This window comes from Xyrauchen texanus, chromosome 29 (assembly GCF_025860055.1).
Source record: "Xyrauchen texanus isolate HMW12.3.18 chromosome 29, RBS_HiC_50CHRs, whole genome shotgun sequence".
NCBI lineage: Eukaryota > Metazoa > Chordata > Actinopteri > Cypriniformes > Catostomidae > Xyrauchen > Xyrauchen texanus.
Window position 1 is genome coordinate 40,679,954 of NC_068304.1, and position 16,216 is coordinate 40,696,169.

Consider the following 16,216-nt stretch of genomic DNA (forward strand, 5'->3'; position numbering starts at 1 on the left):
AATTGTCAAGTTTATTCCCAAACACCCATGAGGGATTAGTCAGCATTATACACGTCTGTGTTGACGTTTTCTCAACACTTTCCATCCGATACAATAAATTAGACAGTCAACAAACATAAACCATGCGCCCTTTTTTTAGCTTCCCGGATAGGTTCAACAGCCTCGGTGTCGATCCGTGATGATGCTGAGCAGAGGAATGGACAGCAGCGTTGTTCTTTAAAAGGGCTCGTGATGGAGAGAGGGGCGGGAGCGCATGGGATAGAGTCTCTGCGCGCATTCAGCTTCTGTCAGTTCATCGCGCGCTCGCACACAGTCACTGTCTCGCGCTGCTGGGTGATTTATTTGCTTTTATTTAAAGGAGGCAAACGACAATACGTCTGTCATCGTTGGCATTTGGCTCTGCAAAGCGCCATGTGGATTTACAAAATGCTGCTCTGTGTGGCCGTTTTAGTTTACTCAGGTAAGTTTTTTTTGAAGGGGACAGATCTGTATCAGAATACCACAGTTGCTGTAACACTTCTTACTCTGAGTGAGATACACTATTCATTTATCATTAGCACTAACAAAAGTAGCTCGCAACGTGTCGGAAACTATAGTAACCATGATACATGTTTTAATGGATGTTGTGAAGGTGCACAGCTGAAGCGCACTTTGTGCACGCGCGAGCATGCATAATGCAAATCAGTTGTATTAGTAGAGCGTGATTATTATTAAGTTGGCTATATAACACATTAGGAGTGATTTGGACCACCAATAAGTTTGCATCCTCAAGATGAACAGCTTTAAACTTTCAAAAGCTTACATTTTAACAATTTAAATATGTTCAAGCCGTGCAAGCATGCATTCCGATATGTATTTATTTATTTTTATATGGATCGAATTGCACATATAACGATATGTTGCAATCAATCCTCACAGTTCCCAAACAATGCATTACGTTTCACTACGGAAAACTTCACAGATGTTGACATTGGTGGTGAGTGGGCCGTTTCTGCGCGCAAAACATCTGGATAAATGAGTCATCGACGACGTGCATGGAGCAGAAGAGTGCTGTGCCACCGATGTGACCTTTAAAACTCTTCTTCTGAAATCAAAACAGCTTTATTGTGCAGAGCGGATTGATTATTCTGAATGGTCATTTCTAATCGGCATTATAGTTTAGTGATAGCCTACCGAGGGCTCTGGACGGCCTTTACGCGTCTCTGGTTTTAGATCACAGAGTGTTTTTTCATTTTAACTTATACATTCTTTAATAGAGAGTAAAGCCTTTGTTCAATAAGTCATGAAAGAAGTAGATGTTCAGATCAGTCTGAAGAGGGTGGTCTGTGTAACTGAGCATGTAGTAGTACTTTACAATTATTCATTTTATTTGTTTGACATTTGCATTGACAGAATAACTTTTGTACTGACAGTTAGTTCCGCTTTACAGCAGCAGCAGCAGCTCCACCGCTACTGAATCTACAGTAAAATAATAAAAATAATAATAATTATGGTAATAATAATAATAATAATGGTAATAACAATAGTAATAGCAATCATAATAATAATAATAATAATACAATTATAATGGTACTAATAATAATAATAGCAATAATAATAATAATAATACAAATTATAATAATGGTAAATATAATAATATAAAGGTTGATAATAATAATAATAATGGTAATTATAATAGTAATGGCAATAATAATAATCATAATAATAATAATGGTAATAATGAAAAATGTAATAATAATAATAATAATTGTAATAATAATAATAATGATAATCATAATAATAATGGTAAGAATAATAATACAAATAATTATAATAATGGTAATAATAATAATAAAATGGTGATTAATAATAATAATTGTAATTATAATAGTAATAATGGTAATAACAATATTAATAGCAATAATAATAATAATAATGGTGGTAATAATATTAATAATGGCAATAATAATAATTATAATAATCATAATGAAAATAGTTATAATAATTATAATAATGAAAAATTTAATAATAATAATAATTGTAATAATAATAATGATAATCATAAAAATAATTGTAAGAATAATAATAATAATACAAATAATGGTAATAACGGTAATACTACTAATAATAATTATAATAAAAAATAATAATGGTAATAATAATAATAATAATAATAATAATAATAATAATAATTAGTTCATTCAGAAATTTCAGTGATCTTGCTCTCTAATTTAAGTGCACTGAGAAAACAAAAAAATACAAAAACGTGCATTGGCAAAACAATGGCAAGAAAACATGCTTGTCATCTCTGGCTGCAAAACATAAATGAATTCTGATTCTTTTGAAGTGGTTCTTTTGATGAACCGTAAAAACACATACAAACTCACGAGTGACCGGTTCTCAAGATTCAGACGAATCTTCACTAAATGAGTCGAAGCAGTTACTGAATCATCAGTACTGATCACAATGTATAGTCGGATAGACTGTAAGGGGTGTGAGAAGTGCCTTACAAGACAGTCACATCTATGGCAAGTGCTACAGGAAGTGTGGGATGAAAGGTCACGTGCTACAGGAAGTGTGGGATGAAAGGTCACGTGCTACAGGAAGTGTGGGATGAAAGGTCACGTGCTACAGGAAGTGTGGGATGAAAGGTCACGTGCTACAGGAAGTGTGGGTTGAAAGGTCAGTGGAGTATCTGTTCAAACTGGCCGCTAGAATAGCAAGGATCTGTATAGCTATCATTGCTGCACATGGAGGATTTTTTTCATGATTTGAAGTAGCTTAAGACTTAAGTCACATTATTAATGTCCTGACCATACATGTGATCAGCTGAATGCCACTTTGGTGAATAAAATACCAATTTCTTCTTTTGTCCGCCAGAGTATATGTAAAATATATATTTTGTGGGTCCACCCTATGGCTTTCAAACAGCACTAGTTTTAGGTACAGTTGAGCACAGTTTTTCAAGGTTCTTAGCAGGAGTTGTACAGTAGGTTGTCCCAAACTTCTCGGAGAACTTGCCACAGTTCAATTGCTTCTGTCTCTTCATGTAATTCCGGACTGACGCAATGAAGTTGAGATCTGCCAGAGCATCTGTTTCAGGACTCCTTCTATTCTGTTTGTCAATCGCACACTAAAGCAGAGGATATAAAATAAACATCATAAGACAAATGTTTGTTTTTTGCATCAGTGATTTTCTGTGATAGACTCTTATGCATATGTGGACTTCATCTTTTCAAAGAGCATGACTGTTGGCTTCGGGACAGTTTTAGAGTTGAGGCTGGGTGTAATGTTCCTTGCTTGGTCTACCATCAGTACTTAGCGCACTTGTCCGTAGGTTTATGACGTGGTCTGTGGCCATGAAATCTGTGCTCTCTAACCATGTGTTAGACAGATAGCTCCATTCTGAAGACTGCAGCTGACTGTGGCATTTGCAGGTTTGACCCAGGTTTCGTGCTGTTCTGTAGAATCAGGTGGCAATTCACTGTTGCCTTCTCAAATATTAGAGCAGACAGTGATGGATGCTTGTGTATCCTGTTATGCACTTATTACAGGGACAATCCCCCCGGAGCAACCTGGAGTTAAGTGCCTTACTCAAGGACACAATGGTGGTGACTGTGGGGATTGAACCAGCTACCTTCTGATTACCAGTTATGTGCTTTAGCCCACTACGCCACCACCACTCCGTAGAACACGGTTAGATTGTGATATAATATGGTGGCTCCATATTTCATAGTCACTCTCTCCTGTGATGAGGTTTTTAAGTAGACTTTTCCAGCTCAATCGACATCATTTATGGCATGATGCTGATTACCACATAAAAAAAAAAACATTTCGACTCATGTCTCGTTCAAGCAAATATCGTGGTTACAGTGGAAGTGAATAGGGGCCACTCCGTAACCATAACAAAAAACAAACGAAAAAACATACTGTTTCAAAGCTATAGCAATAATACGTTAACACTTGATATGATTTTAGTTTGAAACAATCAGGGATTTACTGGTGTGTGACAGGGCGGGGTGCAGGGCCGGGTCGTGATTTTACACACCCGGTCCCTTATCAGGCTAATCAAGCAAAGAGGATCAATGGAAAGGAGGAGGCGAGAACCGGCTTGACAATATAAATAATAGTTTAATGAAGAAATAAACCAAAAGACACAAACACACACACACACATATGTCGGACAGCTGCCCATAACGCTCTCTCTCTGTCGCACCAAAATCCGCAGTCAGCCTTTATCCCTCTCGGAGGCTTAATTAGCCTGATAAGGGACCGGGTGTGTAAAATCACGGCCTGACCCCGCCCTCCACCCTGTCACATGGCGTTACGGCGTTTGCCAGATTACACGGATCCCCGTCGTTTCGTCATTATGACAAAATAGTTGAAATATTGCATTTACTGTAACTTTACACAACAAATGTTAGGACGTTTTCTCACACTAAAATCATGTTAACAATATAATGCTAACGTCTTGTATCAGATAACCGATTAATTGGCCAGTAGTTTTTTTTAAATCGATTTATATATTGTTAATAAAAATAAATCCTTAGTCTTTCCTTACTATGATGGGCACAGACATAGAGGCTACAAGAGTAAAAAATGAATAAAATACCAGATACCGTTTATTGCGCAACCAAAATCCCAATAATAGCTTATCCAGAAAACAAAAAGATTTGGTGTATAACGCAAGAAGGTAAACAAGCTTGATTTTATGTTATAATGAAAGAGACTTGGCTCTATTACATCGCTCTATATTTAAATATTTACCAAAAAAGTTGTTGCAATCAGCAACAATTGGTGTTGATTTTTGCCAATAACCGATAGTTCCAAAAAGCAACTATCGGCACCGATTAATCGGTAAAACTGAGATATCTGTCTACCTCTAATCTTCTGGCTATACTTTTGAAACAATGAGTATGTTAATGTTCCCAGACTGGCCCCATTCTCTTCTATACATTTACATTTATGCATTTGGCAGACACTTTTATCCAAAGCGACTTACAGTGCACTTATTACAGGGACAATCCCCCCGGAACAACCTGGAGTTAAGTGTCTTACTCAAGGGCCCAACAGTGGCATCTTGGTGGTGCTGGGGCTTGAACCCCCAACCTTCTGGTCAGTAACCCTGAGCCTCAACCACTGAGCCACCACTGCCCCCAATTCAGCCACGAATGCTGCTGATGTAGTTTAACATGTATTGAACATGGCACATTCCTTAAAGAGACATAAAATCAAGTGCCATCTGTCATGAAACAGATGTTTGGACTCAGCAAATTCAGTAGCTCTCTCATCCTAATACATGTTTTCTTTGTGGCAGAAACTAAGCGGCATGCTCTGCAAGACTACGAGAAGACTGATGGCGTGCGCTTGGTCACGCCACATGATTTGTCCTACATGTTCAGAGGATGCAAGATGGGCGTGGGGAAGTGTGCCCGTCGCTGTAGTCGCAACAGGAAGCTCCAGTTCACCTGCAGGTACAGAGGTCCAGAAAGTTCAATGCACAGACACCCCACCTTACACATAACCATAAATAGCCCCAGCAGAGGCTCTGAAAAGAATCTAAATATACAGTAAGACGCAGCACACTCCCAGTTTGCTCTTTCCAAGCATGCTCTGGTTTGAAATAGCAGTGAGTAACTAATTGTGTACAACACAGATTGAGAGGAAGCAGCTTTAGTGGTAATCGAATATCAGAAATCTAACTACTTCCTATTTTGATGTCACTGGTCAATGACCTCTTTTTAGAACAAAGTAGAACAACCCAGTAGAACAAAAACGCTGGCCTTCGTATACTGAAATTGCATAACGCATGACATTTGGCCTTTAGAGGTGCCATCTCTTTCCAAAAGTACAACCATCAGGCAATAAGAACAATGCTGTGCATTTATTTGACGTAAAAAATGTCTGATGGCATCACGTGTCCCAATTCAGATTAGCTACCATCTTCTTGTTTTCATTTGCATTATATTAACATCTGTTCCATATTTCTCTGCAGAGCATTCAGCTTTGATCAGAAAAGTGCAAAGTGTCATTTACTGTCCTACGACAGCCTCACCATTGGTGTCCGCTTGGAGAATGACTCCAACTTCGATCTCTATGAGAAGAAAGGTAAAGTGATTTTGTCATGGCTGCTTATTTGCCGCAAAGTCTGACCTCCATTAGGCCAGACAGCGAGTTTTTAATAGGGTTGCATGCTATATGGCGAAATCTGTTTTGCTCAATATTAGTGTTGTATCAGTCTGACTAGGCTGAAGCAATATCACACGAGCAAGAGTGCGATATGGCCCTATATCAGCACTGCTGTGATTCGAGTGTTGTAGATAATCACAGCAGTGCTGATATAAGGTCATATAGCACGATTGCGAGTGTGATATTGCTTATATACAACAGTTCAATGAACAAGTACATTTTTAAAAATGAGGAAAAACTGAATATGGTCATAAAAACACATTTGTGCATGAAACTACTTTCTTACGTGACGGATCAGAATCTGCCGTTGCTGGTTCAAAACAAATGATGCGTCCAAACCCTCATTAGTAATCAAAAATATCACTTCAGAAATACTATCATGACTTGTGCTGTTTCTAACAAGTCATTGGATAAACAAGGATGTGTGTGTGTGTGAGAGAGAGAGAGAGAGGAGAGAGAGAGAGAGAGAGAGAGGAGAAGAGAGAGAGAAGAGAGAAATAGAGAGAAGAGTGAGAGAGAGAGAAGAGAAGAGAGGAGAGAGAGATAGAGAGAGAGAGAGAGAGAGAGAGAGAGAGAAGGAGCGTGTGATCACCTGTTGTCACTCAAGCAGAGATGCTGTCAGCTTTCTGAAGATCAGCTTTCTCCCTATCTGTGATACACACACAGAGTGCTGATGGTGTCAGACCATCAGTGCTCATGGAACCTCATACAGGGCGTGCATAGAGCGCGCTAGAGCGTGCATAGAGCGCTAGAGTCTAGTAACTTTACCGTGCAAATGTGCGTGTGATTGTGTTCTCGTCTATTCAGGATTGTGTCAAAACCTAATGTGCATGCGCAGACATTAGTGAGAAAGTGATTTACGTTAAGTAAACACAGACTGTTCTTCCATTTTTGAGTGTTGTTAGTAATATCATAGTGCTTGGTAATGGGAGTACGTTGCAAAGCCTTGCATCCACATTGGAAGAACTCGCTATGCATAATGGGTAATTTCACTACCTGTGTTAAAAGGTGGATAGCTTGGATTCAATAAATAATCCCGTATCCGCTAACATTGATTCAGTGAACGCGTGTCATGTTCTGTATGTACAATGATGATAATGCAAGGCGAACAGGACGCAGATAAATGCCTTTCAGCAGAATGCAGCATCGGATTTGTAATAATTAAGTATTTTAAACACCATTTTTTTGACTGTTTTCTGAAGGTACTTAAATGTTTGTTTAAACGTCAGTGAAATTGGTCTCATCCCTAATACAAACACAGCTTATGCTGGCGTGATCAACACTGAGGGCTTTCATAATGTGAAGAGCTGTTCCTAAACCTATGCCAAACATTGGACTCTTGAGGATTCAGTTTCAGTGTGAACATGTGAGATCAGTGTCCATGTGATGATGACACACTCCATCTACATTCATTCAGTCACTCCAAAAATCTACTAAAATTCACTCTTAGTCACTGGAAGTAAAATTGCCACTGTTATCTATTTAACTTCTAAGATACCCAAAGTATTGCAGATCTTTAGAAATCTGAAGCACTTTATGTTCACTTGCAGCTCATGAACCTGTTGCTCTTTACCTAAAAACACAAAGTTCAGACTGGGGTTTCTGCTGACTTTGTCAATATATTTCACCACTGACAAACTCCTAAACTTGGGGGGTCTGTGTATCTCAGCGAGTATTGACGCTGACTATCACACCTGGAGTCGTGAGTTTGAATCCAGGGCGTGCTGAGTGACTCCAGCCGGGTCTCCTAAGCAACCAAATCGGCCTGGTTGCTAGGGAGGGTAGAGTCACATGGGGTAGCCTCCTTGTAAGGGACAGGTAATCTGGCATACCGGGCATTTCCCCAGTGGGCTGACGCACTTTGGGGCAGAACAGGGGCAGAGTGGCCATCTGGACAACCGAGCAGGCCGGTGGGTCGGCCGCGAAATGGGCCGAATGGGCCGCGATAAGCTAAAATGAGCCACCGCGTTATGCAAAACGGACCACAAAACGACGCCGCGATATGCAGAAAAGCCCAGCGAACACCCCCCCACACCCCCGCTCTACTTTTGGGCCACTTGCTATGTAAAATCCTGGGCCGATTTCTCTTCCCAGTCCAGCCCTGGTCCTCGTGGTCATGATTAGTGGTTCTCGCTCTCAATGGGGCTTGTGGTGAGTGACTCCAGCCAGGTCTCCTTAGCAACCAAGTTGGGCCGGTTGCTAGGGAGGGTAGAGTCACATGGGGTAACCAGATTGGCTCGGTTGCTAGGGAGGGTAGAGTCACATGGGGTAACCTCCTCGTGGTGGTGATTAGTGGTTCTCTCAATGGGGCGTGTGGTGAGTTGTGTGTGGATCGTGGAGAGTAGCATGAGCCTCCACATGCTGTGAGTCTCCGCGGTGTCGTGCACAACGAGTCAACGAGTCAAAAAAAAACACTGTGTGAGTGACTTAATCGGATGCATGACTTTTTTTGAGGCATCACTAAGAAGTGGCTTCACACTTGTCATCCAATAGACTTTGTGAGAGAATGCATCGTTGGCAATGGCCTGAACTACAAAGGGAAGAGATCAGCAACCAAGAGCGGAGTCCAGTGCCAGCACTGGAATTCAAAAACTCCTCATGAACACAAGTAAGTCCTTACTCAACCTCTTTACCTCCCATTCTGCGATCGCTCGCTCTCTACGGGCAATTAAACTCTATTCCCCACTCTTTGCATTTCTCTGGTGCTTGTGCTCAAGTGCAGATAGCTTTTAACATCTCCTTGGTATGTTTCTGCTTGTTTATATATGGGCACAGCTCGCTATTAGGTAGCTAATGGAAAAACAGGCTCCATGAGTCGTAAAAAATCTCCATCAGTCTCTAATGATGATGAGTGTGCAGTTGTATTCGAGCTGTCTCACTGGCTTTGATTCATTCGAGTGTGACAGTCAGTGCAGCTCTGCAGTTCTCAGAAGTGGAGTCAATTATGTCAATGACAGCCAATACATTTCCAAACAATTGCTTCCGTACTTGCGCCCCTAAAGTAGACGTTTGTGCATGATTATGCCTATGTATAAACATTTCAATACAAGATTACCCAAAATATACACTGAGATCTAAAAATAAACAAGCCCTGTGCAATGCTGGAGCAGATGTCATGTTTGGAGGGTTTGAGGTTTTGTGGGTAAGTGGGAGTTTGACAGAAAGCAGCACACGGCTGAGATAAGATACATAATGGAGAACACGTCTTTAATAGAAGATAATTATGGACAGAAATTCACTAGCAATGCTTGTGGCTACTGCTTGAATGGGGAATGTATACTGTAGATATACATTCTTTTTTTGTTGCAGGAATAAGATGCTGTTTATCCAGTTCCAGCTTTTATACATGCTTGACTGTAAAACATTACAGGCATGTTTCATCATCTCGAAAAGCCAACGGACCTGAACGTTCACAAATTCCGCCCGTGCCTGTAGGTCGCCTAATTAGCCACAGATTTCTTTCTCATCGCATATGTACTGTAGACCTGCTTTCCTGTGAGCAATCCGTGCCACCTAGGAGACTGCTTGGTTTTAATTACACTATATAATGTGTTTATTTAAGTATCGTACGATGCATATGGTATTGTACATTGAGCGTCGTATCATACAATACAATACCATATTTGTTTACACGCCTGGTTTTTACTGAATGTTCTTAATTTAGACATCATATACATTCACCAGACATGAGCTCTAGAGTGACAGATGCATTTAAGACCATGTAGGTTTGGCACACACACACACACACATGCTCACACACATGCACACACACACACACACACACACATATGCTCACACACACACACACACACATGCTCACATACACACACACACACACACACACACACACACACACACACACACTCTCTCTCTCACACAAACACACATACTCTCTCTCACACAAACACTCTCACTCACACACACACACACACGCACATGCTCACACACACAACCACACTCCACACACACACACACACACACACACACACACACACATACTCACACACACACACACACACAAAAACACAAACACATGCACACACACACTCTAACACACACACACACTCACATGTTCACATGCTCACACACACACTCACATGCACGCACACACACACACTCACACACACAAACACACATACTCACACACACTCTCACAAACACACACACACTCACATGCTCATGCACACACACACAAACACACTCACATGCACGCACACACACACACAAACACACATACTCACACACACAAGCACACAAACAAACACACATACTCACACACATAAGCACACACACACACACAAACACACTCACATGCATGCACACTCACACACACAAACACACATACTCACACACTCTCACAAACACACACACACTCACATGCTCACGCACACAAACACACATACTCACACACACAAGCACACACACACACATACACACAAAAACTCACACACAAACTCAAACACTCTCACTCACACTCTCACATGCTCACACACACACACACTCACATGCTCACACACACACTCACATGCTCACACTCACACACAAAGCACACATACACAAACTCAAATACTCTCACTCACACTCTCACATGCTCACATGCTCACACACACACACACACACACTCACACACACAAACATAATAAGAATTATAGACTATCATATCATATCACGTTAATATTTATTGCATCAATAATTATAAATGAAATATGTCATACGCAGACAGATTAGACGCATGTTTAAATCAAGCGGGTCATAGAAATAAAATCTGTTTGTTGTGTATAAAGGCAATTCAGTTTCCAATTAATTTTCAATGGGAGAGTCGGCTCTGGTTTGCAATCACAGTTTCATCTTTCAGCAGTTGCCACCAGCATTGACCATCATAGTAACTTTAATCAGCTGGCATTGAGTTTTAAACTGGTCAGTACCCTTCAGAACAGCCTGAAATCGCTTCCTATCCCCAATATTGTGCATTCTGTGGCACTGAGTGTACAAAGAACAACAGAGATGTAAAGTAATAAACACATAATATATCATAATCGGAGAAGAAAGCAACGTCACTTAACCTGCTTTGGTGAAATGGACAGTTGTGAATAATGAACTCGGCAGCATCCGTCCACCCATTTACGCTCTAACGTACGAATGTTTACTTTTATCCTTTCAATCTCGCGTGCTCCGCGTCTGTTGCTAGAAGGCTTGTGTAAACTGAGACCGCATTGGGTATTAATATAGGATGGATAATCGATTCTTAAATTCCACAGTCAATGCATGGAAAAGTCTTTGTCAGATCGGTGCATCATGTTGCATTTTACAACCCGTATAGAAACTTCAGTTTAATATTAAATACAGCACTAATCGTGTCGCTCTGATTAATATACATATAAGTGATTGAGATGGCCTGTTGTACTTGGCCGTAAGTCTTTACTATGTCATGTGACACCCAGTAAAATTCTCGTATGAGTGATTGTTTGTTCAGTTGTAATAATGTTTCTGTATTCAAAGTCGAGAAAGAATGTAAAGAATATTTGATGTCAGTTCGCCACTGAACTATTAAGATCATCAGTTTGGAATGTTGTGGATATAATAATTATGAAGAATTTCTCCAGTGTTTCCTGTTTCTCTCCTCACTCCATCAGTTTCTTACCCCAGAGGAACAAGCACAGAGATCTGCGGGAGAATTTATGTCGTAACCCAGACAACACCACAACAGGTCCCTGGTGCTTCACCACAGACCCGAAACTACGACACCAGGACTGCAGCATCCCGCAGTGCTCAGAGGGTGAGTTCAGCAGAAGTTGCTGTTTTATTGCTCACAGTGAGATCTCAGATGAGTCTCATGCAAGTAACTTTGTCTCAGATCATTTCCCCAAATTTCTTTTGATGAATAGAACTGGCCACTTGGGCAGCACAATACGGAAGAAATAGGTGATATGTGATACACTTGATGGACAATGTGACGCAATATGGAGAGACATGCAATTTTCCTTAAATGCTTTTGCACTCATAAAAAAATCTGAAATTGCATTTTCATAATGGACCCCCTTTACCTGGCACAGACATTCAGTTGCAAAGATGTCTTCCTCTAGAGGACGGTTACCGGCCGTAAAAGCAGAATCCTCCGTTGGGTTGCACACAGAAATCTGGACGTTTTTTGACTTGGACAGGAATCATGTGTACACAGAGAGTATGCTTGATAAAATCTATTAATTTCAAGAATTTAACCTAAGATCTGGGAAATCTAACAGAAAAATTATTTGCAGTAATCAAAAACGACTTGCAACCTGAAATATGCTTCGAAAAATAGATAAAACAGATACCACGTGACAACGGCATTCATAAACTGTGTTAGAAGAGGTTGGACAATAAATTACACATGAATAATGATACTGAGAAATTTTAATAGTCATTAAAATACAAATAAAAATTGTATAAAGTTAAAGCATTTTCTAAGTGGAAGAATTGGAACATTTTCAAGTTCCCAAATTAGATCTACACCTATGGTGCATACAGGGCAGAAATATAATACTATTGCATAAAATAATATAATACAATATACTCTACTATAATATAATATACTATAATAAAATATACTCTACTATAATATAATATACTATACTATACTATTATATAATATACTATAATACAATATACTCTACTATAATATAATATACTATACTATACTATTATATAATATACTATAATATAATATACTATAATATAATATACTATAATACAATATACTCTACTATAATATAATATACTATACTATACTATTATATAATATACTATAATACAATATACTCTACTATAATATAATATACTATACTATACTATTATATAATATACTATAATATAATATACTATAATATAATATACTATAATAAAATATACTCTACTATAATATACTATTATATAATATACTATAATACAATATACAATACTATGCAATACTATACTATACTATAATATACTATAACATTATGTACTATAATATACCATACTATAATATAATATATGATACTATACAATACTATGCTATACAATACTATAATAGAATATACTATACTATAATATACAATACTATGCTATACTATGATATAGTATGCTATACTATACTATACAATACTACGCTATACTATGATATAGTACGCTATACTATACTATACGACACTATGCTATACTACACTATAATATATGATGCTATACAGTACTATACTATAATATACAATAATATATTATATTATACTATACTATAATATACGATACTATGCTGTACTATGATATAGTATGCTATACTATACTATACTGTACGATACTATGCTATACTATGATATAGTATGCTATACTATACTATACGATACTATACTATACTATACTGTACAATACTATGCTATACTATGATATAGTGTGCTATACTATACTATACGATACTATGCTATACTATGATATAGTATGCTATACTATACTATACGATACTATGCTATACTATACGATACTATACAATACTATGCTATACTATGATATAGTATGCTATACTACACTATAATATACGATACTATGCTATACTATGATATAGTATGCTATACTATACTATACTGTACGATACTATGCTATACTATGATATAGTATGCTATACTATACTATACGATACTATACTATACTATACTGTACAATACTATGCTATACTATGATATAGTGTGCTATACTATACTATACTGATACTATGCTATACTATGATATAGTATGCTATACTATACTATAATATACTGATACTATGCTATACTATGATATAGTATGCTATACTATACTATACTATACTGATACTATGCTATACTATACTATACTATACTATACTGATACTATGCTATACTATACTGTACGATACTATGCTATACTATACTGTACGATACTATACTATACTATACTGTACTATACTATACTATACTATAATATACTATGCTATACTATACTGTACGATACTATGCTATACTATACTATACTATACTATACGATACTATGCTATACTATAATATAGTATGCTATAGTTATCTGATACTATGCTATACTATAATATAGTATACTATACTATACTATACTATATGATACTATGCTATACTATACTGTATGATACTATGCTATACTATACTATACTATACTATTATATAATATACTATAATACAATATACTCTACTATAATATAATATACTATACTATACTATTATATAATATACTATAATACAATATACTCTACTATAATATAATATACTATACTATTATATAATATACTATAATATAATATACTATAATATAATATACTATAATAAAATATACTCTACTATAATATAATATACTATACTCTACTATAATATACTATTATATAATATACTATAATACAATATACAATACTATACAATACTATACTATACTATAATATACTATAACATTATGTACTATAATATACCATACTATAATATAATATGATACTATACAATACTATGCTATACAATACTATAATAGAATATACTATACTATAATATACAATACTATGCTATACTATGATATAGTATGCTATACTATACTATACTACGCTATACTATGATATAGTACGCTATACTATACTATACGACACTATGCTATACTACACTATAATATATGATGCTATACAGTACTATACTATAATATACAATAATATATTATATTATACTATACTATAATATACGATACTATGCTGTACTATGATATAGTATGCTATACTATACTGTACGATACTATGCTATACTATGATATAGTATGCTATACTATACTATACGATACTATACTATACTATACTGTACAATACTATGCTATACTATGATATAGTGTGCTATACTATACTATACGATACTATGCTATACTATGATATAGTATGCTATACTATACTATACGATACTATGCTATACTATACGATACTATACAATACTATGCTATACTATGATATAGTATGCTATACTACACTATAATATACGATACTATGCTATACTATGATATAGTATGCTATACTATACTATACTGTACGATACTATGCTATACTATGATATAGTATGCTATACTATACTATACGATACTATACTATACTATACTATACTGTACAATACTATGCTATACTATGATATAGTGTGCTATACTATACTATACGATACTATGCTATACTATGATATAGTATGCTATACTATACTATAATATACGATACTATGCTATACTATGATATAGTATGCTATACTATACTATACTATACGATACTATGCTATACTATACTATACTATACTATACTATACTATACTATACGATACTATGCTATACTATACTGTACGATACTATGCTATACTATACTGTACGATACTATACTATACTATACTGTACTATACTATACTATACTATAATATACTATGCTATACTATACTGTACGATACTATGCTATACTATACTATACTATACTATACTATACTATACGATACTATGCTATACTATAATATAGTATGCTATAGTATACGATACTATGCTATACTATAATATAGTATACTATACTATACTATACTATATGATACTATGCTATACTATACTGTATGATACTATGCTATACTATACTATACTATACTATACGATACTATGCTATACTATACTATATTATACTATAATATACTACAATATATGATGCTATACAATACTATACTATAATATACAATAATATAAAATATTATATTATACTATACTATAATATACGATACTATGCTATACTATAATATAGTATGCTATACTATACTATAGTATATGATACTATGCAATACTACACTATAATATATGATGTTATACAATACTATACTATAATATACAATAATATAATATATTATATTATACTATACTCAATACTATGCTATACTATAATATACTATACTATACTATACGATACTATGCTATACTATAATATAGTATGCTATACTATACTATACTATACTATACTATACTATATTATACTATGCTATACTACACTATAATATATGATTCTATACAATAC

General features: G+C 36.2%; 1 protein-coding gene across 1 annotated transcript in view; it reads left to right on the plus strand.

Moving 5' to 3' along the window:
• The first annotated feature begins 310 nt into the window (after nt 1-310).
• LOC127622742 (hepatocyte growth factor-like) overlaps nt 311-16,216 on the plus strand; it is a 52,457-nt gene continuing 36,551 nt past the window's right edge. The window contains exons 1-5 of the mRNA XM_052096810.1: nt 311-460; nt 5,297-5,453; nt 5,975-6,087; nt 8,662-8,776; nt 11,802-11,944. Coding sequence (XP_051952770.1) covers nt 412-460; nt 5,297-5,453; nt 5,975-6,087; nt 8,662-8,776; nt 11,802-11,944 — 577 coding nt within the window. The 5' untranslated portion in view covers nt 311-411. The remainder of the gene's footprint in view (nt 461-5,296; nt 5,454-5,974; nt 6,088-8,661; nt 8,777-11,801; nt 11,945-16,216) is intronic.